Source organism: Lissotriton vulgaris, chromosome 1_1 (assembly GCF_964263255.1).
Source record: "Lissotriton vulgaris chromosome 1_1, aLisVul1.2, whole genome shotgun sequence".
Taxonomy (NCBI): Eukaryota; Metazoa; Chordata; class Amphibia; order Caudata; family Salamandridae; genus Lissotriton; species Lissotriton vulgaris.
The window spans coordinates 1,694,944,548-1,694,970,262 of NC_141685.1; the positions used below are offsets into that span (position 1 = coordinate 1,694,944,548).

General features: G+C 42.4%; 1 protein-coding gene across 1 annotated transcript in view; it reads right to left on the reverse strand.

Annotated features, from left to right (window-relative positions):
• Positions 1 to 25,715, reverse strand: part of ASB13 (ankyrin repeat and SOCS box containing 13) — a 187,442-nt gene that overhangs the window by 131,048 nt on the left and 30,679 nt on the right. The window contains exon 2 of the mRNA XM_086918935.1: positions 8,941 to 9,128. Within this exon, the coding sequence (XP_086775061.1) occupies positions 8,941 to 9,128 (188 nt within the window). The remainder of the gene's footprint in view (positions 1 to 8,940; positions 9,129 to 25,715) is intronic.

Genomic DNA, 25,715 nt, shown 5'->3' on the forward strand with positions numbered 1-25,715 from the left:
GAGCGAGATACTAATGCAACACCCCCTCGGGGCCAGCAAGCTTCTACCTCAGCGGCAGGTAGCGAGACAAAAGAGTTGGAACAATGTAGTGGGAGTTGCGAAGAAATTGCTGGCGACGATACCCTCCAAGCTATACTTCTCAGCATGAGGGAAGAGATCAGAAATGGGTTTGAGTCAAAAAAATGCTTCGAAGAATCGAGACAAACTCAATCAGAGATCCGAAGAATCGAGACAAACTCAATCAGAGATCCGCACAATGTGGAGGCTAAGGTAGATGGTCTCTCATTAAGAACTGGAGGCTTAGAGGACTCTGTTGGCGAGCTTAAAGCAAAATTGGAGCGTGCTGAGGCGAAGATTCAGACACTACGACGGGAAGGTAATACAGTCAAAGAGAGGGTTGAGTCTCTCGAAAATTTCTCTAGAAGGAATAACTTGAGACTTCTAAAAATCCCGTAGGGGAAAGAAGGAGGAGACTTAAAGAACTATGTGGCAACCATACTAAAAGACTCTCTCAATTTGGATGAACCCTTGTCTGAGATAGAAACAGATATCCAGAGGGTACACCGGGACCCATTCCGTCTCAAATCAGGCAGAGATAAACCAAGGAAGATCCAGGTGAATTTCCTAACATATTCACTGAAAGAAAAGATTCTGAATTTAGCCCTGAAAGCCAGGACCTTGAAAGCCTCAGACTTTTCTTTTGAAGTGAGGTCCGACCTGTCTAAAACCACACGAGACAGGCAATGGGAATTAGGTCAACGGATGGAGAAGTTCAGAAGTCTAGGAGCTACCGTGCAAATGAGATTCCCTGCCTTCCTAAGGATAATGTACAATAACAAAATGTATAATGTTAAGTCTCCTTTCGAAGCAGATGAGCTACTAGTCACTATTAGTGAACACGCAAACCCCCCAGACCGCGTGTAAAAAAACCTAGTAAAACCGAGTAAAATAATTGAGGAACCTGTAAAAAGTTTCTCTTTTAAAAAAAAAAAAGAAGTTTAAAAAGGGATAAGGGGAAAAAAAAAGAAGGGGGGAAGAAATCACGAACACTTGGGTGAGGAGGTAGGAAAAAAAAAAAGAGGGGAAAAAGGAGGGGAAAAAAAGAAAAAAATATAAATAAAGGGGAAATAAAAAAAAGGAGGAAGGAAAAAGAAAGAAAAGAAGGAAGGGAAAAAAAAAAGAGGAAAAGATAAAATAATACACAAACTTTTCACTAAAATGTAGGAAACCAAAATAGTATTGGGTGACATATAAATAAACGGGTATTAGCACGGGATTTTCACTATAGACCTCAATCCCCTGTAAACTCACTGTCAGAAGTCCTGAGCTACACTAGGCTTGCAATGGGGCCTATTTATAATTCCTACATTCTCGCCCAAACTCACCTTGGTTATTCGAGGATCATCAGTAGTAACAATATGTAATAATATAACTATCAGATAAGAGATTAAAAACCACAATTCCACTAATCGCTAAGCGCCACTGCTTATATAATAAGCATAATGACCGATAAGAGTGATGTTAGGGCATGGAACGGGAACAAGTCAGAGACGACAAGCTGGCAATACATCATGCCAGAGTAAGTTGGGGGGGTTTTCCAGGGGTGGGAAAGGGAAGGCAAAAAATAAAAGTCCTCATAAACCGAATTCTATAATCACGAAGAATATGGATCCAATGTTGCTTCAAAGCTGCTGTTTGGCCAAAATAGAAAGAGATATAGCTAACGACGGGCAGTCTTGTAAAAGAAAGCATCAGTGTTGAGGGTTGGGAAACTATGTTAAAGAGCCTAAAAATTAATGTTAGATATTAAATTCTTATCCTGGAACGTAAATGGTCTGCAAGTTAGGGCGAGGAGGAACAGAATCTTACAGTATTTACGAGACTCACCCGCGCAGATCATGGCGATTCAGGAAACACATTTAAACAAACAAGAGATCACAGATATACTTAAAAAACTTAAATGGGTTGATAAATTTGTAAGCACGGATCATAACGCCAGTATTCGTGGCACTGCTATCATTTTTAAAAAAGCAGCAAGGGCCCAGATCACGGACTGGAAAACAGATGCGAGCGGCAGATGGCTGATAGTAAATGCCCAATTATACTCGAAGGGTTTTACCATTACTAGCTATTATGTACCTAACCAGGACGATCCTTCTTATTTGAATATCCTGCAGAACCATCTGATTATCTGTCCTGACCCCATAATATGGGTGGGTGATTTCAATCTAGTCCTAGATCCAAAATTAGACAAATCTCCCACTTCCAGGGCTGTGCGCACAGTAATATGAGGGATACACTTCTTAGATGTATGTCGAATCTTGGCTTAATCGACCTATGGAGACAAAGAGCTGGTAAAGCCATGGGAGTCTCTTTTCACAATTACAAATATAGGCATAAATCACGAATTGATTATGCACTATTCAGCCTCTCTCTTAAAGACCAGGTTAAAAACATAACCTACCTGCCTCTGCATGTCTCAGATCACTCTGCTATTCTTTTCTCGGTAAAACTAGAGCAGAAATCTACCCATCCATCTTGGTCCTTTGACCGAACAATTTTGTTGGAGGAAGAGGAGAAACATTATCTGATACATGAAACTGCCTCCTTCTTAGAGCAAAATTTAGGTTCTGCCTCTTTGGTCATTGTATGGGAGGCCTGGAAAGCTTTTATAAGGGGCTGCATTACTGGTAGGGCATCTTACAGGAGAAAGAAATACGGGGAGGCAATCCTACATATAGAGCAAGAACTGACCCGTTTGGAGTCATCAGTTCAGGTCCCCTCAGATAATCAAGAGGAGAAAATAGAATTAAAAGCTAAGTTAGATACATTACTGCAAGAGATGCTAAATAAAAGATGGCAGGCAAGTAAACTTGCGCATTTCGAATATGGCGAATCCCCTGGAAAATTGTTGGCCTGGAAAATAAAAGCCGATCAGTCCAGAAATGTTATTAAAGAAGTGAGGGTCGCTGGGGAAGCCACTAGTAGGTCAACAGATACGGACATCGGAGAAGCCTTTAGTGAGTTCTTCCGGAATATCTATACAGAGGAACTCAACGCTAATTTAGATGATAGGAACGAATGGCTGGACAATATAACTCCCAGAATTGAAAAGCTCCCAAATTGAAAATATAGATAAAGAAATAACGGAATTAGAAGTTACTAACACTATCAAACAATTAAAACAGGGCAAGGCCGCGGGACCGGACGGTCTCCCAGGAGAATTATATAGGATACTCAATCCCACTCTCACTCCAGTTCTTACGAATCTTTTTAACGACATACTGATTAGAGGGGACCTACCACCAAGCTCCTGGGGGGAAGCGAATATAGCCTTAATATTAAAAACAGGCAAGGACCCAGCCGAGTGTGGATCATATCGCCCAATCTCGCTTCTCAATAACGATTATAAAATTTTTACGTCAAATCTGGCAGCGAGATTGGGAAGTGAGATTGGTTCAATTATCCACCCTGATCAAAAGGGGTTCATTAGAGGCCGGCAATTGGCCGACCTAACTTACGATCTGGTGGGAGCCGCAGACATCGCCTCAACTTTCGGCCTACCCCTGGCTATCATGACCCTAGACGCCACAAAAGCGTTCGATAGGGTAAATTGGGCATACTTAAATATAATAACGAAAAAATTCCAGCTTGGTCCCAAATTTTGTAGGGTCATTGGCTTATTATATAATAACCCCAGAGCATCCCTACTAATAAATGGTACGCATACAACCCCTTTTAAAATTAGCCGAGGAACTAGGCAGGGTTGTCCCCTATCCCCCCTCCTTTTTAATTTATACGTAGAACCATTTGCACAGTCTATCAGGGAGGATACCAATATTCCACACTTTACTTTCTCGGGCTGGGATAAGAAAGTCGGACTCTATGCCGATGATATACTCATTTATACAACCGATCCCGCGTTGGCTTTCCCTATAATTATAAAGAAAGCAGAGGATTTTGGAAAACTTTCGGGATACGAAATAAATGCAGGGAAAACGGAAATTATGGCTTGGAATATTCATAACCTTCAACTCCCGGTAAAATCCTCAATGAGGTACCTGGGGGTTACAATAACTAAAGACTTAGAACATCTGGCTCAAAACAATTTAACTCGGATCTCCCGCGAATCCCAATCCTTGATGAAAGCTTGGTCCTTTCTCCCACTCACCATCTACGGGAGAACCAGCCTGATAAAAATGAGTATTCTCCCGAAATTTACATTCATTTTCAACTCCATCCTGCTAACCTTTGATTCCAAACAGCTTGCAAAATGTCAGCAAAACATCAACTAATTTATTTGGGGATATAAATCCAGCAGATTGGCCTGGAAAAAACTGAGAAGGAGAACAGAAAAAGGGGGCCTCGCATTACCAGACTTGGAATATTACGCCTGGGCATTTCATTTGTCCCATTCCAGGATGCTAAACAAGATCCCTTGGGAAAACACAAATGGGCTTATGCATAAGGCAATGTTATTGGGTTCGGACCTTCCAGTGAATGGTTTCCTCTTCAAGTTCGGCCACAAGAAGTTCTTTAAAAAAATTAGACTAAAGTCACTACTGGGCACTATAAAAGAATGGTCTCAAATTAAATCCAAGTCTGGGATAGGATATCTATCCAAACATGCGCCGATTTGGGACTTACCTGGGTTATCATCACAAGAAGCCAACGCAGTTAAAAGAGTCCTACTAGATGCAGGTATAACACAGTGGGGGGAACTGCTGGTAGAAGGATCAATTATGGACTGGGATACTTTCATGCATAGGGTAACATCATCACTCTCTTGGATAGTATACTTACAACTGGTCAGCTGGCTTCGGACTCAAACAAAGAAAAAAGCAATGATGGGAGAATATAGTCCTCTAGAAAACACCCTAGTGGAGAGACCCGCGGGCAGAAAGGAAGTCGCACTCTTCTACTGGCACATCATAGAGGATGGAGAGCGTGACCTCAACCTCCCGGAAAAACTCTGGGGTGTAGAGGAAGAACTACATATTGAGGACATATGGGAGGAATCTTTTACCCTCCTCTATAAAATTATCAAGCAAGCATGGCTGAGGCGTAACCACTTCTTCACGCTTCACCGAGCGTATTACTCCCCCAAACGGCTTTCGAAATTCCAACCCGGGAAGTGCTGTAGCAAATGCTCCTTTCCAGCAGCCTCAGATCTTCATATGTTTTGTGAGTGCCCGAACATCGCCACCTTTTGGCAAGAAGTCAGGACAACACTCAAATCCATCCTCAGATCATCTATCCCGTGCTCATGGTCTTTAATCATCTTTGGCCTAAATAATAATATCAAGGGATTAGAGAGAGAGTTCTTATTCTATGCCATCTTACTAGCAAGAAGAGAAATCTGTAAAAACTGGGTCAACACAAATCCTCCAACGCATGTAGAGTGGCTGTCTTCACTATATGCAGCATCGAAGGTCGACCTTTCTAGAACATGTAGCCCCCGATCTTTGAGATTTTGGGACCTTTTGATTAATTGGAGAAGGGACAGTTAGTCAACCCGGGGTTCTTTATTTATTTATTTATTTATTTATTTATTTCCCCGGGTCCGATGATTAGGCCTTAAATCTCCTTGTCCAAAGGGAGGCAGCCCATGCCGTACAGTCATTGGACAACTGGCCGAACCGGCCCGAACGGAGAGTGTCCGTCCAAGCTTTGCTGGAGACATCGGGTCTGGCTCTCTGGGTACTGAGAGCTTAGTATTGGGCTTCTCGGTGCTACAGGGGGGGTTGTGTTTTGCGGCTAGGAGCACATTTGGATCGACTACATGGCTAATGAGGACATTTTTTTTTTTTAAAGAGTTAATAAGGGCTTATAATAATGCAAAGTAAGAGAACATGGATGTTCCTGGTATTTAAGAGAGAAACGATGAGGCAATGGAGGTTTTTCTTAGGTAAATAATCTGGGTATTGGAATGTCATCATCATGTCGAATGCGCAAGAATGTAAAAATGAGGTCAACAATGTCAATGAATATGAAAAGAGTCTTTGTTAATTTTAAAGATTTACTAATGAAGTATATTATTAATGAACATTGGACTAATTGAAATCCCTTCCTGGATATATCTTTGTTGGAATGGAGATAGGCAGGCTTCTAAAGGTTTATGTAGTATTTTGGGTTTGAATTGATTTTTGTGAGTAGTGCTTTTGTATCAGTATAATGTATAACATAATAATGAATCACATTGTATGGAATTGATTGGTGTATATATTTTCTTTTTTTCAGCCCAGATGAAGTCCGGTTTAGAATGAAACGCGTAGGCTGAAAAGATTTGATGAAATTGTCTGAAAAGATTTGATGAAATTGAATAAATGACATTATATGATGTTCTTTCTTTAATACATTTGGAACAAAAATTATTTGGACCTGAAAAAATGGGCTGTGGACTGGAATTTCAATAATTGATTGATAACATTTAAAGAAGGGGGTTGTGGCCTGTGAGTGGGGGGCCGCGGGGAGTTGAGCGTTGCTAGTTGAATTGAGAACAATATTATCCAAGAACAGTGACTTGTGCGCACGTGTCAAGCTCTCACCACCTTGGGAGCAGTGATATATATATTCTCCAAAAGAAAACCTGTCAGAGTCCTTTCCAAGACGTGAAAACAGGCCCACCAGCGAGTCCATTAGTTTCATTCTGGCACAGGTAACACTATAACGCGTTTCGACTCCCAAATCCATTAAAGGCATTAAGGAACTTCTATTTAATAGTAGTATTGCAGCTTCTGAGGTCACACCACTCCATTGTCGTATCCTGAGTCACTTTGTGTCTATTTACGATGTGCCTCTTTTAGTTATTATTGGTCCTGGCGTGCAAATGAAAGAAAATATTTCCACAGCAAACCCTGGCTGCTCAAGCACATTAATATATTGCTTGGCAGGCTGTTGTGCCCTTCCATGAACCATTCCATCCATATGCTGCAAACAGCCAGCGGGCATCCGTTCTTAACAAATTCCAAAAGACATTTGACACACTCGGACGCCCATCCTCTTGGGTAAAGGCCTACTTGAGGTGTCAGTCCAAGCATATTCCAAAAGGAAACACGTCAGAGTCCTTTCCAAAACATGAAACAGGCCCACCAGCCAGTCCCTTAGTAACAGGTTTTATTTCTGGCAGAGCTAACAGCATAACGCGTTTCGACTCCCAAACAAGTCTTAATCATGTACTTACAGGTGGATGGTCACCTGCTAGGAAACCTCCGACTGCTCTACAGAAAAATAACTAAATGGAGTTACACTAAACTTTGCGTGAAAGTCGAAGTCTACACAAGGAAGTGCTTTCGCTTAGTAGAAACTCATTCACTAGTCTTTGAGCAATTAACATTAGAAAAGTGATTTTTGTAGGCGACCAAACTGAGTAGACCCATCAATACAGATAGAGAAAGCTGGACTGTTAATTCATGGACAGTCTTCAAATCCAGGTTCGAGGACCAACCACGGACCTGAATTTAAAAACATATTGAAATCCTATAAAATGAGGGAGCTTTTCCCTTCTATCATTCATTTCAAGTTCACAGTGTCAAAATGGAGATCTCAGATGTAAAGATCTGGTTTTGTGGGGCACAAGAAAACCTTCTCTTGCGATTTATTTTACGGAACGTGGTTTGCAGTGCCTGCATGTTGATAACATTTTGGAAAAGTCACATAAAGAGTCAGGGTGAACACATCCTGACCCCCCTCATACCTGTCCTAAGTGGGAGCAATAAATGCCCATTTTGCAGGGTCTGTGATCCCGGACAGGCTCAGACCCCCTATGTCCATGGCCCATGTTGGGTGCTGCCGCGCCTCACTCCAAATAACAAACACATCGGCAAAATAAAAAATTGTTAAAAACTAAAAATGACTGCTGTCCTCTGATAAGTTAGAGATTTTTCCACCCAGTCTGCCCTTGACGTACTTGAAGTATCTCTAAAGCCCAGCACCCGGGGCGGGACAGGGATGAGGGGCTGTGAGCCGCGGGCGCTATTGTTGACTGTGATGATTGAGTCGGACGAGATGCGCATAAAAAAAGAAATACACAACAACCGTTCTGGAACCTGAAACAAGCATCGTCGTTAAAAAAAATATACAAAGCGCGTGTTAAAACGACAGTGCTTTAAAGAAAATATATTAAGACGTGAGCAGTGTTAATTGCGCGGCCGCCATTCTTAATTAAAAAAACATAACATAAGTTAAAGCACAGCCGCGCTGCTTAAAAAAAATCTGCTGCAGCGGAAAGCATGTCGTGTTTGCAATAGGAGAAAGTCATTTAATAAAATGGTCCTCACAGAATGTAAATAAAACAAAGAGTAACAACACAATTAAGAGGGCCAGTCCTCATGCGAGGTTACAACAACAGAAAAGGCGGTATTAAGGAGTGACTACTAAGCCCATTGACCAATGAAAAACCACCATTTACAAAGGACAGTAACAGGAGCTAATTAAAAAGATGGGCAGAAAGTGGGCAGAGTTTAATGCCCATATCCTGAATATAGCATGTCTGTAAAACACAGTGCAAGCGCTGCCTAGGCGAGATCTAAAAAAATGGAACTTGGATATCCCACCACTAATTGCGTAAAAAGAATCTCACCAATAGTGATAGTTCTTAAATGTAATGCTATAATTACTTCTTTGTTCACCAGCGTAATCACCAATATGTATCTAGATATGCAGACCAATTTTAGGGCTGAGAGCAAGCTGAAATATACTTTGTAGTACTAGGCGATCAGCACAAATAGCGTTATAAATGCTCAGCAAGACAATCTTTTTTGGAGAGTAAGAAAAGTGGCGCATACTAATTGTGAGGAGTACTAAGAAGATGACCGCTCTTGGGTGCGGTTTTGGCGGTTTGGAACTGCCTTCATCAGGGCCTCTGTAAAAAGTCAACAACAGAATTTTGTTTCTGACCTTGCAAAAATATTTTGATTTTCAGCTTCCAGAATTACCAACCTGCGCCCCTGCAGCAATCAGCAGCTGCGCGCACTGGGTTTGTCCCTGCAGACAGGCTTCATGCAAAGGTGTGATAGAGTCCACTGTAACAAGGTTCACACAGCATCCACTGTCAATCAGCTTTGTAAGCTGAAGAATTTGTCCCTCTCTGGCAGCTTCATGAACTGGAGTCCTGTCCGCCCAGGAACCTAAATAAAAGAACAAACAAATGAATAGTGAAGACCCTTGAAAAAATAAGTTGAACTACATAAGAACATCTTATCAAATGCTGTTCTATCGACTGGGTGTTATTTCGAGAAATGCATCTCCATAAACATTTACCAGTCAGCATGTTATCGAAGCATTAAGAGGTGCATTCTATTAATGGCATTAAGAGAAAATACTAATAATGCAGCTCCAAGACAGAACTGGAGACTTAGCAGAGTCATGGTGTCTCAACTGAGATAGATATGAATTGAGTAGATGGGCCTCGAGGTGCTTCTATTTTGCATTACAATCTACAAATGCATATATATACATTTTGTTTTTTGATATAGTTGATTTATTTAAAGGTTAAAACAAACTATGAACTGTGCAGTCACCTATTATTAGCAACACTAATCTGGAACTCATTTTATATATCTCCAAATAATTAATCAATCAATCAATCAAATCATTTGTAAAGCGCACTACTTACCCGTGAGGGTTTCAAGGCGCTGAGGGGGTGGTGGGGGAGAGCCAGGTCTTTGTCGTCTTCTGAAGGTCAGCAGGTTTTGGGTTTGTCGTAGGTTGAGGGGGAGGGTGTTCCAGGTCTTGGCGGCTCGGTGGGAGAAGGACCTGCTTCCGGATGTGGTTCAGCGGATGCGCAGGACCGTTGCCAGGGCGTGGTCAGCGGAGCGGAATTTCCTCTTGCGTACGTAGAAGGAGAGTCGGCTGTTGAGATAGGCTGTGCCGGTTTTGTGGAGTGCCTTGTGTGCGTGGACCAGGAACTTGAAGGAGATTCTTCTGTCAATGGGGAGCCAGTTCAGGTTCCTCAAGTGGCGGGTGATGTGGTCGCGGCGCGGGATGTCGAGGGTTAGGTGTGCAGATGTGTTCTGGATTCTTTGCAGTCTGTTGATGAGCTTGGACGAGGCTTCGGCGTAGAGGGCGTTTCCGTAGTCGAGTCTGCTGCTGACTAGGGCCTGGGTGACTGTTTTCCTCATGTTTGTCGGGATCCATCTGTAGATCTTGCGGAGCATGCGGAGGGTGTTGAAGCAGGTGGAGGAGACTGCATTGACTTGTTGGGTCATGGTGAGTTTTGAGTCAAGGATGACTCCCAGGTTGCGTGCGTGGTTGGTAGGGGCCGGGGGTGTCTCCAGTGATGCGGGCCACCAGGAGTCGTCCCACGCTGAGGGGTTGGGCCCGAGGATGAGGATCTCCGTCTTGTCTGACTTCAGCTTAAGGCGGCTTTCCTTCATCCAGTCGGCGACGGCCTTCATTCCCTGGTGGAGGTTGGATTTGGCGGTGAGGGGGTCCTTGGTGAGATAGAGGATCAGCTGCGTAGGAGATTATGTTGAGGTTGTGCTGTCGGACGATGCGTGCTAGTGGTGCCATGTAGACGCTGAACAGCGTCGGGCTGAGGGAGGATCCTTGTGGGACGCCGCAGATGATCCCGGAGGATTCGGATCAGAACGGAGGGAGGCGGACTTTCTGAGTTCTGACGGTGAGGAAGGAGGTGGTCCAGTCCAGGGCCTTGTCCCAGATCCCTGCGTCGTGGAGGCACGTGCGTAGTGCGCAGTGGCAGACGGTGTCGAAGGCGGCGGAGAGATCCAGGAGGATGAGGGCCGCAGTCTCGCCGTTGTCTAGTAGGATTCTGATGTCGTCTGTGGCGTCGATGAGGGCGGTCTTGGTGCTGTGGTTGCTGTGGAATCCTGATTGTGAGGGAACCACGATGCTGTTGTCTTCAAGGTGACGGAAGAGCTGGATATTAACTATCTTCTCAGTGACCTTTGCTGGAAACGGAAGCAGGGAGATTACAATTTTACAACAGAGCCTCATGTAACAGGTAAAGTCCAGGACGACAGGTAATAAAAAAACAAGCCTTTGCAATGCAATCGGTCTCGTCTTTGGGACCTTATATGTATTTAGCTATGCAGCACATTAGCCTGGGTGCTGAAACATCTACTGTTCTTTAACATGGATGGAAAGTAAGCACCAAACTGAGTGATACCCCGGGTATGTGAACACATGGAATGAAATATTACCTTTCAGTGGGAAATGGTATAGTCCAAAGCTCTGTTTTTAATATAAAAGCAGGGCCTTCGGTGGTCATATCACTGAAAATACAAGATGTGAAAAAAATATTGTCTACGGCTGCTCGTGGAAGACAATTTCTATGGATTGGAGTCTAGAGAATACAAAAGTGATTGTGGTATTTTACTGACCTCTGCTGGTCATTTTCTATCAAGACAGTTAAATAGAGGCAGTTGAACTGAAAGAAAAGTCCGTAAGCGGAAGCAGACAAGTCCTAGGGCTGATTTCCAGAGCCCGCAAAGTACATACACATATAAGTATATACTGAGGAATATATACAAAAGTATATATACTAAATTATATACAAGCGGTCTCGAATGCTTACCTAATAACAACTAGGCAAGTACGCTGAAAGCCACAGCCTAGTTTGTAGTAGTGGAGTACAAAGAGATGGATAACTAGCAATGTATGTAATAAAAGTGTGAAATGAAACATCTGTGAAACAAACTAATGCGCTGGAGCTCATTGTGGTTCAGCTTTGTCTATGTTAGAGTCCCATGAAATAGTACAGAGAACATAAAGTGAATCTCATCTCTTCTTTCAGCTATCATCCTCTTTCCATGCCTTTCAACTTTCTCTGTGCATCTCTTCCCACTCACTCCTGCTTTTTCCCCTAACTTTCCTACCAGCTCTTTACTTCACTTATTTACTTTGTTTCTTTCATTCCCTCACTCATTTCCAATTCAATTCAAAGAGGCTTTATTCGAGTATATCTCATAAAAGCACAATACATACAAAAAATTTAAAACAGTATTAAATGGTTGCCTTGATCAAATAAAAACAAGTACTTTACATAAAAAGCATAAATATATATACATATAATATAAAATACAAACTACGTCAAGTAGATTCAATAAAACCATCCCATTGTAAGCAGTTACTCGGCTAACAGTTTAGGCCTAATGGACCAAGCCCATAGATAAACCCCGCCACCTGCCGGTTAGGGACCTGAGCGGAAGAGCACCTATCGTCAATTGACATAGAAGCTTCCTATCCCATGGCTTTGTTATATTGTCCGAATAAAGTTCAAGGTCAGGAGAGATTTTAGATTCCAGATAGCATCCTGTCATAGATCTAGAGTCAGTATATCTCCAGTCCCGCTCAGCCACATAGTCCCAATACAACTCCTTTACAGTAATTTTACTAGGAAAAAGTGCGCCTTGCGGGTTATCCCAAAGGGTTTGGAGACCCAACAAACATAACAAGGATCTAAGGTCTTTTAGCCATTTGATCTTATGGAAAACATCCCCTTTGATTAACGCTAAAAAGCCTTCAGCTTAATGCTTGAGTTCTGGAGTGGTCCAGAGTCGTCTCCAATACAATATCGGGCGAAGCTTTACCAAATCAACCACTGCCTTTCTGCCCAGCTCATATCTAAGGCGAAGAGGGGAGGTACTTTTGGGGAGACCAGTAATTGTCCTAAAGAACTTGTTTTCGGACCTCTGTAATGAAACGAGCTTTCCAAAACCCCACAACTCAGCCCCGTATAGTGCTGAACCAAGGGCTTTTGCCTCATAAACCTGTAGGGCTGGCATGATTGGTTTAGATTTTGATTTTCTGTGTTCTGCCCTGAGAGCTCCAGCTAATTGTCTATGCCTTAATGTCGCTAGATCAATATGCTGGGACCATTTGAGATCGTTGGTTATATAAATACCAAGGTAGGTAAAAGCTTTGACTACCTCTAGGGGTCGCTGGTTCATAGTCAGCCTAGATCGGAAACTGCGGTGCAGGTTAAAAATCATTAACTTGGTTTTGGCCACGTTGACTTCAAGACCATGCTCCCCAGAAAATTCCTCAAAGATGTTGAGGGCACACTGCAGGCCATTCGGGGTCTTTGATAGAATAAGAGTGTCGTCGGCGAACATTAATATTGGGACCTTAATGTCCGCCAACGAGGGGGCGTCTAAATTAGCAGACAGCATTCTAGCTACTACTCCATTGATAAACAAGGAAAAAAGTAGGGGGGCCATTGCACACCCCTGCCAAACACCCCACTCGACCGGGAAGTCCGCAGTGACCTCCCCTTGACTGCCCCACTGTATCCTAGCAAAGTTTGCCTCATGCAACCTCATAACTAGGGTCAGTAAATCCTCCGGTAGACCCAGTTTCCACAACAAAGACCACAGCTTAGTCCACTCATTTCCATAATGTCGTCACTAATCCTCCAGCTTTTTCCTTTTTACCACTCTCTTTCCCATCCCTTTTTCTTCCACAACCCTTCCTTCTTCCTTTGCTTTCTCTAGCCTGTAATGTCTTACTCGTCTATCGTTCTGACGTTCCTTTTATTATGCTCTTCTTCACCTTTTCCCCTCTACTAGCTGGATATGGTGGCTCAGTGGACCAATGCATCCAGTCTTTGGTCAAAGGTGCACATCTCGGTGGGTCCACGCGGCCTATCATCCGTCCAATATCGATAAAATGAATACCATTGAGATAGTAACAATCAACATCTGTTATTCATGGCCAAGATGCCCTAAGGGGTGAACGTTTGCATTACAAATACATGTATATCATTTCCACTCTCTTCTTTCTCTCCCTTAAAATCCATCCTTGATTTACAATCCTACAGCAGTAAAAAAAAGAAATGTAATTATATGGAACACATTTTTACAGGAAAAGGTTTCAGTGAAAAACAGTTCAACCCAAAAAATAAACTGATATACAAGTTTTAATTTGGCAGGGAATGTACAGACATAACCCCACCTTTGTGGTATGCCAAGGTCCATAATAAGCGATGGTAGACAAGCTGGGTTATTTATTGAACGGTTAATGGCTGATTAACAGATGGAAGACTCTGTTATAGTGATTAAACCGCTGAAATTAACCAAAGACGGTGTTGAAAACGTGCCTAGTCCAGTAAGACTCTATACATTCCAATAAGTAAGGTACCCCAAGCAAGTGAATCTTTATACCCTGGTACAAACTGTGGTACAATAATACATACACTGCGTCCAGGTACAAGGCTCACAGCAACATTGTGAAACTGCACTAAGGGGGGAGGTCCAAGCATAATGATCAAGACCATGCTTTAAGGTGGAAAATTCACTTTTAATGAGTGAGACTAAGGACTGAAGGTGTGAGGCTCATACCATGGTGTTCCAAGGCAGAAGACTCACAAGAGTTGAAATGTATTCCATATGTCAGTTGCACCTTCTTTTGGGGAATTAGTAACATTTGTAATTTAAAAAATCACTGCCTTTGTATACAATTACTGCTTAAAGTTATTTGTTTTTAACGGCACGATTAAATAAACAACTATTCTACAACCCTGGATTCCCTAGGCACTGCTGTGTTCACAGACTCTCTTTTTAGGTCTGCTTTATGTTACTATGGATCTATCCAAATATTTTAAATCTATTGGTTTTTAATCCAGTTTCTGCTTGTCACCCTTAGTTTATTTTTCAGATTTTTGTGATCCCCACTGAGCTTTACTTTTTTCCATAAACTATTTAGGTTTTCGATATTACAGAAAAAAAACAGAAATAATATCAAAGGCAGCAGAAAACGACATTGGCATATGATCAATCCATCAATTTAAATGTCAACACCCCATCACCTCAGATATTCTGCCCACTGAAGTTGAAAAGAGGAAGTCACCATAAAAAGTAAAGCCAGCACATTTTTCGTCCATACAAGTATAAAGAAACCCCATTAGCATAGGCATACGAAAGCTTGGAGACCCCAGATTAGTTCACAATATAATTTCAGTGTAAGAAGGTGGCTACCTGACTATGGTTACCCCAGATTTTTTGCCTTGTGTTTAGCTGGTTTTCGACTTAGTTGGCCTGGTTCCCTGCTAATAAGGGCCCCAGGCTATCTGCTCTCTCTGTAAAATGGATTCCATGTACCCTAGGTGCATAACTAGATTGGCTTGGGTCACCTTATCAGCCCCTGTACAGAGCACTATAGGTGCCCAGGGCATAGGTGCATCCAAGGCCTACCAGGGGCTGCAGCATATCTTTTGCCACCCCTGGCTGGCTATCTAAAATTGACACAACTGGCTGATCACTCACCTGGGGCAAGGTGGTGTAATCACCCCTTGCTTAGATATAGTATGCCTATATCTAAACCTAACTGGGCACATATATACCTATCAGTCACTCCTATGGCAGGCCTTAACAATCCTGGAGGCAGAATGCTTGGTTTTATGTGAGATGGTGCTCTAGCATGAGCTGAGCCTGTCTGCAGCTGTCGGGACCAATTCCCTAAGCTGTTCCGGGATAATGCCATACCATATACTATTAAGTGCATTATAATCCTCACGGTTATATGTTAACTTTGGTTTGGCTTTATCAAAACATGTCGGGTAAGGTGTCATACGATTTGGAATACTACCCCCTCGCCAGTCCTGGCGACGTGGGTAGCATTCCACCCCTCTAGAGGGAGACGACATGTTACTTTGCTAAAACGCAGTTGATTTTAAAAAGAGCGTCAGATCCACAAAATGGATGCTTCTGCCACAGACACGAGTCTGACCTCCTGCAGCTGACCGAAACTCAGCCAAGGAGGCCTGGACAAAGGGTTTCCTGTCACAGGGAGGTGTCACACCACCCCAGACAGGAGATAGTGGATTGTAGCAGGGAGGTTTGAAAGAAACCAGACACTGCCTGGGGAGCACAAGGCTTCCCCTTGCAAAATCCGGCCAAACCGGTTCTGGGGCACACCGCCCCTGTCCCAGCGCGGCCTGGATCAAAGGAAAGAGGTGTATCCACCCCCTTCCTGGGTCCCACCCATAGGAGGGGACCTAGCAGGTAATCCAGCCCCCTAGATTGGTATAAGAATGGGAGCAAAGCCAACGCACTCAGATTATCCTGATGAAACATTTGAAACAAAACTCTGGACCCTTCGACATCCTACTCAACGTAGAAGACTGAAGAATCTCCCTTGTGGTCAAGGAGTGACCACCCTGTGCAAACAGGCACCTTCCAGCACCTTGACGTCTGCTTTGTTGCAGTTCCCGCCGGAACTTGAGCGACAGAGATTGACGAGATCAAGCTTGCCTGCCTTCTTACAGCCCGATCCACAGTCCCTGCAGAGCTGAGACCCGTGGAGGCGACCGGAAGCGTGGGGCACGCCATCTTGAAAAGACCACGAGACGCTGACAGTGCAGCCCACGAGTGACCCTCGAAGCTGTAAACTGGGGTTTGAAAAGCCCCAACCCTGAGCCACTCTTGCACCGAAGCTCACCCCTCTACACTCGACGAGTGCTGCGTGGGGCCTTTCTGCTTTCTTTGGCTCAATGCGTTGGCCCGGTCACTTGCCAGCTGGCTTGTGGCCCCTGTGCCGACGAAAACCTAAAACCGACTTGCGATTCTGGTTGCTCCAGACTTGCACCAGCTCCTCTGAAAAGGAGCCCCCACTCTGACCCTCCTGGTCCGAGTGAGAAGCGATCTCCCAATCCCGCGTGGATTGCTTTTGCCAAGTGTTGTTGACTCCGATCTTGAAGCCGACAGCGCCGACGGTGAGAGCCTGCGTGGGACAGCTCGTGACCCGCTCCTGGACGTCGCAGATGCCCCAGAGCCCACGTGGCAGCGGAGAGAAGCTCCTCGACAACCACCTGATTGCGCCCGACATTGCCTGGTTCCATCCTGGTTCCACCCTGGTCACTGCTGAGTGACCCAGACTCTGTCCCCTCTGCTTTCAGGTACTTTTCTACTCTGATCCACCCTTGGATCACACCGGACACTTCTCCTTCACATCGCCTGCAGCATCTTCAGCTTCAAGCACCAAGAACCTGCGTGACAAAACCCGACGCCACCTCTACCCTATGCACCCGCTTCCTGTGGGTGAGGTAACATTGCAACGCCGGTGTTCCCACACTGGTACACACCTCAAGGGTCTGTGTCTAAAGTTTGGTCCTTCTAGGTTCAGCGGAAGTATCCTTAAACTCTATTTGTGTAACTTTTACGCACCATTGACATTGCATTGGTGCAAGCCGCGCTTTAAGCGCTGCACCCGAATCCCGCGGGCTTTTACCGACTTCAGCATTGCTAGTCCCGACTGCTCCCAGCGATTCCCTAGGCCCTAGGCCTAACCACTGTTCGATTGGTATCTCTTATACCACTTTTTTAATATATGGTTTGAGTGGCCACCCGCCCTCATCCATAATTGTGCAACTTTGTATGTTATACTGTGCTTTTGATTTAACGCTTGTGCCCCTTTGCTCATAAAGAGTATTGGGGATTATTTTTAGAAATAAATACATATATTTTTATAATATATACTTGTGTGGTGTCCTTTCATTTGATATTACAGGACTGTGATTGGTAAAACAGCTCGCTTAACACAACCTCTTGAGTTAAGCCTTTAAGGCTGCTTAGTCTATGCTACCATTAAGATAGCTTGTCTAATAAGGTTGACTTACAACCAGACACCATAAGGGTTGTTTGGACTGATACAAGGTGGTTCCAGAATTGGAAACATCATAAGTCAGGCCAACTTCTCACATTCAGGACCCTCTGTGTCCCTAGGAAATTCAACTCTAGAGATTACTCTCTCAGTGAATGTGCAAGTAAATGCTATATCTGGCCAAAGCTCTCAGAGGAATCCAATACTAGAACTCTAATGTCTATCTCAATCGTTGGGCCAGGTTTCTAGCGAAAGAGACTCCTTCTCTTTGCAGCAACATGTTATTTCTTTTTTCACTGTGAAAATCATATGAAAAAGTAGTATCCTATGAGCTGTCAATCCATCTAACTACGGCTCCTAACGCTAATGTAAAAAACAACGGGGACAACAGGCATCCATGGCATGTGCCCATCGGATCACTGACATAATATCGAGGGACATAATATCGACTACCAAAAAATATCGGCGACAAAATATCGACAGCCAGAATATTGACTTTGTATCTACAAACAGGTAAGTACAAAAATATCGAGTAAAAAATATTGTTTACAAAAATATAGTTTGTAAAAATATCGCCTTTATAAAAAACAATGTTAAATTGAATTAATATTAAAAATTATTTACTAAAATATACTTAAAATACTTAAATTACCTTATAATAATTAAATAATTAATTAAAGTTATAAAAAAATTCTTACAATCATATTTGTTATAACATATATATATATATAGTAACATAATATAATTAAAAAATATCCAATATTATTACCGTAGGATAGCGGAAGTGTAAAATTACTATTCCCACTGCAGAGAGTGCAACAGTGGATAAGGCGTTGGATAGCGTAGAGGTAAAAATTACTATTCCCACACCAGAGAGTGCAACAGTAGGGAAAGCGTTGGATAGCGTAGGGGTAAAAATTACTATTCCCACTCCAGAGAGTGCAACAGTAGGGAAAGGGTTGGATAAAGTAGGGGTAAAACTTACTATTCCCACTCCAGAGAGTGCAACAGTAGGGAAAGCGTTGGATAGCGTACGGGTAAAAATGACTATTCCCACTCCAGAGAGCGCAACAGTAGGGAAAGCGATGAATAGCATAGGGGTAAAAATTACTATTCCCACTCCAGAGAGTGCAACAGTAGGGAAAGCGTTAGATAGCGTAGGGGTAAAAATTACTATTCCCACTCCAGAGAGTGCAACAGTAGGGAAAGGGTTGGATAGCGTAGGGGTAAAAATTACTATTCCCACTCCAGAGAGTGCAACAGTAGGGAAAGTAGATACTTCCTATATTATTTAAAAATATATATATATTAATATCTATAAAAAAATTAATTAAAAGTAATTACCACTTTAGTATAATATAATAATTATTTAATTACAAATACTATTTTAATGTAATCATTACAATTAGTTATCAATTAACACTAATTAATTACAAATAAAAAATTAATTAATTAGTAATTAAACAGTTACTTAACAATTAAAATCTAATAAATACACAAAAAAATTAACATATGTAAATAGTTATAATTAAATTACTTCCCACCCTATTCCCCTATGAACCCACAACCCGCTACAAAAATTAAATTACTTAAATTAACAATTATCAATTAATCAATTAAATATAATTAATTGGCAATTAAAATGTTATTAATGACCAAATAAAAATAATTTAACAATTAATTATAAACAAATACCAATAAATAAATTGACATATTTAATTAATTATAGTTAAATTACAATACATAAATTGACATATTTAATTAATTATAATTAAATTACTTCCCACCCTACTCCCTTATAAACCCACAACCCGCTACAGAAATTTAATTAGGTAAATTAACATAATTATCAATTAATCAATTAAATAAAATTAATTGGCAATTAAAATGTAATTAATTACTAAATAAAAATTAACAATTAAGTATAAACAAATACCAATAAATAAATTTACATATTTAATTAATTATAATTAAATTACTTCCCACCCTATTCCCCTATAAACCCACATCCCGCTACAGAATTAAACTACGCAAAATTTAAATAACATTAAATTCATTAATTAAATTACATTATAACATAAATAAACACTTTTAACACATAAAATACACTATAAAAAAATCGATATTATTAAAATTCGATATTTTTCTTAACCTATATTATGTACTTCGATATTTTGACTATCTATATTTTAAAATTCGATATTACATTACTTACCTTCAAAACGATATTTTTGATGTCTATATTCTGTCCATTCGATATTCTGTCCAGCCTATATTTTGTACTCGATTTTATGTCCATTCGATATATTGTAGTCGATATTTTGTCTGTTTACCGTGCCACTCACCAGTCACAATTGGCAAAGCACTCTCCCCGTGGCTTGGACACAATTAGCCCACATCAACAGTAGCATATTACCCCCTAGGACAACTTTATACAGCACCCATTCAAGGAGACCAGCCAACCCAGCAGAAACTTTTGTCAGCATTGAGGGCCATCAACATTGCCAGAATATTTTTCCTTTCCACCTTCTCAACCATGCAAGTCACCAGCCTGATTTTGCTAAGTGCCTATCTGTGTCCATATTGTTCGGGTGGACCCATGATTGTATTAGTGCCGCAAACGCTTAGCCAGTACCTTCACTTAGGCCTTTCAGTCTACAGTTATGGCAACGATCAGGCATGATGTGCAGAGTACTACAGAGTTAACCTTCTTAGGTATTAAAGTGACATTTAACTCTGAAATTGTCAGTCACAACGCCCTAGTCACGAAAAAGTTGTATAATGTCACCAGTCAGGTCGAATGCAAGTCAACGAGTGTCTTATAAAAGGTTCCTACCATCTGACCTGAGGATTTGTTAACCTTGAATCCTTTAACAGTTGATAAAACCTTCAGTGTCACTTGTCTAAATGGGCTTTAAAAAGAGATGGACCCCAACTCAAAGCAGCAGCATCACACCTTTCCACAACTCCGAGCTCAAAGTCAGAGGAGTTTCAAACAGCCAGAATCAGTGAGTGACCCTTTCAAGTGGCTCCTGAGGAGGTCTGATGGGCCAGTTTCCATGCAGGTCTCATTGAGTGTACTCTGCGTTACATGACATTGGCATCATCCCTAAAATCAGAGGAAAGGGTGCCCACAATGGGGCATGTGCATATCTTCAAGATACAGTGTAATAATCCGAATCGCATCATTTTGTATGTTTGAGCTGGGCCAGTCATTCTCCTCGCCACCCATGTCATCAAACAAACATAATTGCATTCACAAGATTAGCTTGGCATCAGGCCCAATAAGTCCTCCAGCGTGTTCTAAGGCAAAACCTGGGCTAACCATTCACAGTGCTCCTCTTATGGAGCAAGGCATAGAGAGAAAGGTAATTTAGCCACTTGAATTCCGCTTTCCAATCACTGCGCTGGCTTTTAGTGCTCCTGTCACCTCCAGCTAATGTCATATTCCTAAAATCGTATCCACTTTTAGAAGGGTGTGCCAGGGGTTGTGATCCTCCTTCTTTCCCTCATCCTGCACCACACTCCATCAATCTTTCTCCTTATGACCAGTGTTGCCAAACATATGCAATCGCATTCATGAGGATAGGATGGCCAAATCAGTGTTTACTACGGATGTCTTTTCTTCTTTGGCTGAAGCAGTGGTGTGGCAAACCCTGACCCGCCACCATCCCGGACGCTCAGTTCCACCAGTAACAAACCCAGGGCAAGTTGCAGCCTCTCAACCCCTCTCACTCCCACCTCCCACATGCAGACACAATGCCAGGGTATGTCTTCTCTAGTGTTTTAGGGGTCTCCTCATGTCAGGAGAGGCATGCAGAATGAAGTGCTCTGTATTGCTTCAGTGCGGAGGAGGGCATCAGATAGGAGCTCATGTACCCCAGTAACTCATCTCTGGGATTGTGGCCATGAACTGCCCCTTCTCCCAAATTCTGGTTTGCAATCACTTTCACCCTCCACGATCACCTATGAAGCCAGACTTTTCAAAACGGCTTAATGCCCACATTCTTAACTGCTGTTTGCATTCTCTGACATAAGGCACTTCATGCCTTATGACCACGGCCACTAGATTTATATGATTCTGCGGCTGTGGATTTTCGCATGATTATGGATATCCCATTTCCCACATAATCCATCATCGGCTCAATAAACAGCAAATTTTAACAACAATAAAATGTTGTTTCTAGCTCAAACGGATCAAAAGTTACTAAGAACGTGGCTACATGTGTGCGCACTTAGTGGAAGGCCCTTCGCAAAACTTAACTGGTCATCTATCAGTTGCTTATTTTCTGTTTTTGCTGTTTAAACTAGTGATAATGAGGTGAAATATTTTCCCAGACAGTATTACTGTTGCAAAGTCATCCTGTGCCCTGGGCACCCTCATTTTTTTGCTAACTGGTAGTGCTGGTAACACACTCAGACTGTTCTGATCGTAACCACCACTCCTCTTGAGCTAGACTTCCCCTTAACTTGGACCACGGAACTGGTCCGCTATCTGAGCATACAAATTCATTCTGACCCGGAGATAGTTTTTAAGTAAAACTATGGGAGGGCAGTCACTAAACTAGAGGAAGACGTCAATTGATGGATACGTTTGCCTATTTCGCTCCTCGGGCGGATATCGTAGATGAAAATGGTGATACTCCTTAGGTGTCTAGTTTTATTTTTAAATATCCCCATGGACCTCCCAGTACACTTTTTTAAACTATTGTATTGTATTGTAATTGCATTTGTATAGCGCTTACTACCCATGACGAGGCGTCAAAGCGCTTTTTCGGCGAGTAGCACGCTACTCCAGGACCCATAGAGGATTAGTGTTGAATTAGTGTAGTGAAACATGCAAGTCAACTTTAAGTGGTGGATATGTTAGTCAGTTATTTGGATTCAGAAGGAAAGCAGAAGGATAGAAGAGGAAAGAAGGTTTGTATTTATGTAGTGGTTCTAACCCCTGATGGGGTGTTGATGCGCTTTTTTTGGCGAACAGCACGCTACTCCAGAAACCCATAAAGGATTAGTGGTGAATTAGTATGGTGAAATATGAAAGTAATTTGAGTGGTGGATATCAGTCAGTAATTTGGAGTGAGAAGGATAGCGGAGGGACAGAAGGGAAAGAAAGCTTTGCAAACGAATAGCGCCTGTTACCCCTGATGTGATGTTGAAGCGCTTTTCTGGCGAGTAGCAGGCTATTCCTGAACCCATAAAGGATTAGTTTTGAAAATTTGTATAATGAAATTTGAAGTAATTTGAGTGGAGGCTATGTTAGTCAGTTATTTGGATTGAGAAGGTTTGGGGAGAGGTAAAAAAGGAAAAAAGGTTTGCATTTATATAGCGCTTGTAACCCTGATGAGGTGTTGAAACGCTTTGTTGGCGAGTAGCACGCTACTCTGGAACCCGTTACAGATTTGTGGTGAATTTGAATCGTGGAATATGGAATTAGAGAAGTGAACATGCTAGTCTGTTATTTTGATTGAAAAGGATAGTGGAGGGATTGAAGAGTGAAGGATTTCTTTTTTAAGTCATAGCAGGAGGAGGAGGCTTTTGGATGAGTAAAAAGGGGTTTTGGAGTGGGAGAGTCAGAGGGAAGAGTTTAGAAAGGTTTGTTTTGGGGGATCGGTTTAGTAAAAGAGGTGTCAGATGATGCAAGGAGGGGTAGAGTAGGAGAGAGTCAAAAAGGGTTATTTTGGGGAACATAGTAGTGGTATGGGGTTTGGGATAGATGAAAGAGTGGGAGTAGAGGATATAATGATAGATGTATAGGGTGAGAGATAGGGTAGTGAATTGGAAAGAGTAGTAGAACAGTTTGAGATGAGTCAGAAAGTTGGGCTAGAAGATATATTGAGAAAAGTGAAGGCTTAGAAATCGGATAGTGCATTGGAAATGCTAAATTAGAAGAAAGTGATAAATATATAGATTGAAAGTATATAGATGCATAAAGGAGGTAAGTATATGCAGATTACAGATATTGATAAAGTTAGAGGATGAGAAATAGGGTAGTGCATTGGATATGCTTTTTCTGGAGAAAAGTAACAGACACACAGATCCAAGTACATGGAGGTACATAGATGCAAAATGGAAGGAAGTACATGTAGACCAAACATGATTTTTTTCTTTTGTTTTTATTTTTAGAACAACATAATTATTGTACATGTATATACAAAGCAATATACAAAGATAGGCACACTATCTATACTGAAAATAAATGCTTATATACAGAGGGACAAACACTTAGGGTGTTTATTAATGAATGGGAAGATGGGCAGCATTCTTGGCCCTGGTCCCAACCAGTCTCGAACAGGCTCAAACAGACACTCACCCCTGTCCTGTCCAACCTTAACAGGCGCAAGCAGGCACTCAGCCTTGTCCTCTCCACCCTTAACAGGCTCAAACAGGCACTCACCCTTGTCCTCTCCACCCTTAGCTTCGACGCCCTAAGCCTTGGCCGTTTATAGCCCTAGTAGTCAGGTGACCCCTTCAGCCAATGGGAACCATAGCCCTAACACTATCCAATCACAGCATTAGCCCTAAAATCTAGAACCAAAAGGATAACAGGACCTTACAGACAATCTTAGCACTAGTCTAAGCACCCAATCAGTTTCAAAAACCCTGATCTCTACGTCCAATAGAGGCCCTAGCCCTACCAGTAGTCTCAACCCTAGTCCAAGCAACCACTGGCACAGGAAGCCCTACTCCCTACTTCCAATACAAAGCCTAACCCTACTCTTAGTCCCACACCTAGTTCAGCAAACAATCACACCATAAGCCCTAATCGCTACTTCCATTAGAAATTCTAACCCTAGCCCTAGTCCCAACCCTACATTGATTGAATCACAGACCCAGCAACCAATCGGAACCCTCAAATATCCAACCAATGAGGGCACTAACCCTAATCCAATAGAAACATCAGATACAACCACCAATCAGTGTACATATGTACCAAACAATATCAGACTATATAAGGTCCCAGCTATCTCAGACAAGGTTTGCTGGCCAGGGAGTTGGAAGCTGCTCCTCTATTCACAGATCTCCTAGGAGACAGACAGGCTCAATCCACACTTCACTTCTGCAGGAAAGGCCCCAGCAAACGTGTCCTCTAACAACACTATTTGTATAAAACTTTACTCCCTCTCTTGGCCAAAAAACGAAGTGCACAGTTCCTTTTAAACACAGTTTAAACAGCTTACAGCAGGTTACTGCTGTCTCAGGAGGGAAGGGGGGCTGGTTTCACTGACTTATTAACACAAAATGGCCGCTGGCGGTGCACTGCTTAACATACAGGTCATTGCCCAGAGCAAAGGAGACATTTGCAGGGAAAAACTGATAGTCACAGGGAATGAGAGGGAAAAACTACAGAGTTTGGACTGCAAATCCCACAATTCAACAGGTTAAAAGGAAGCAGTCACAGGCAGGAAAAACGACAAGTTTAAACACAAAAACATGGGACAAATTATGCAGTCACTGGCAGGTTAAAACTACATTATTAAACTGTAACAACAACAGGCAAAGACAGTAAAAGGAAAAAAATAAGATGATGCAATCACAGGTAGGGAAAATCATTTTTTAAACTTTTTAGTTTTTAGTTTTTAAGGAAAGAGACAGCACTAGTCTGCCACCTTACCACTTCCTGGACTCTGCTTACGGCAATCTGGGGCACAGTTAGGCCGCAACTCACCTCCATACTGACTAAACTGGTGTGGGCGGGAAAGCAGCCGAGAGTGCAGTGGAAGGTTCTCACCCTACCTTACTATCTCGGTGGACTAGGAGCCCCAGATATGGACTTGTACTACAGAGTAGCGTAAAACTCACATGCTTTCATTGGCTACACCACACTTTTGACCCTCGCACTTACATATTGAAAAGGTCCCTGTCTGACCTCCCCACTAGCCCATTTCATCCCCTATATCAACGCAGGGGAATCCTTGACTCCATAAATTCCACGGTGCACGCATGGTATGAACTGGTGAAAAGACAGGCCTGCAACATATTATACTCCCCAATGGTTCCGATGGAATGGTGCGCTTGGCTCTCTACGAGTAGAGATCGCGCAGCGCTCAAACTACAAGTGTAACTACCGCGGGCGACCTCTTTCTGGAAGGGAAAGTTCGTACGTGGGCTGATGAGGTAACAGAGGGTACTGCGGTCACCACATTAGTGCAATT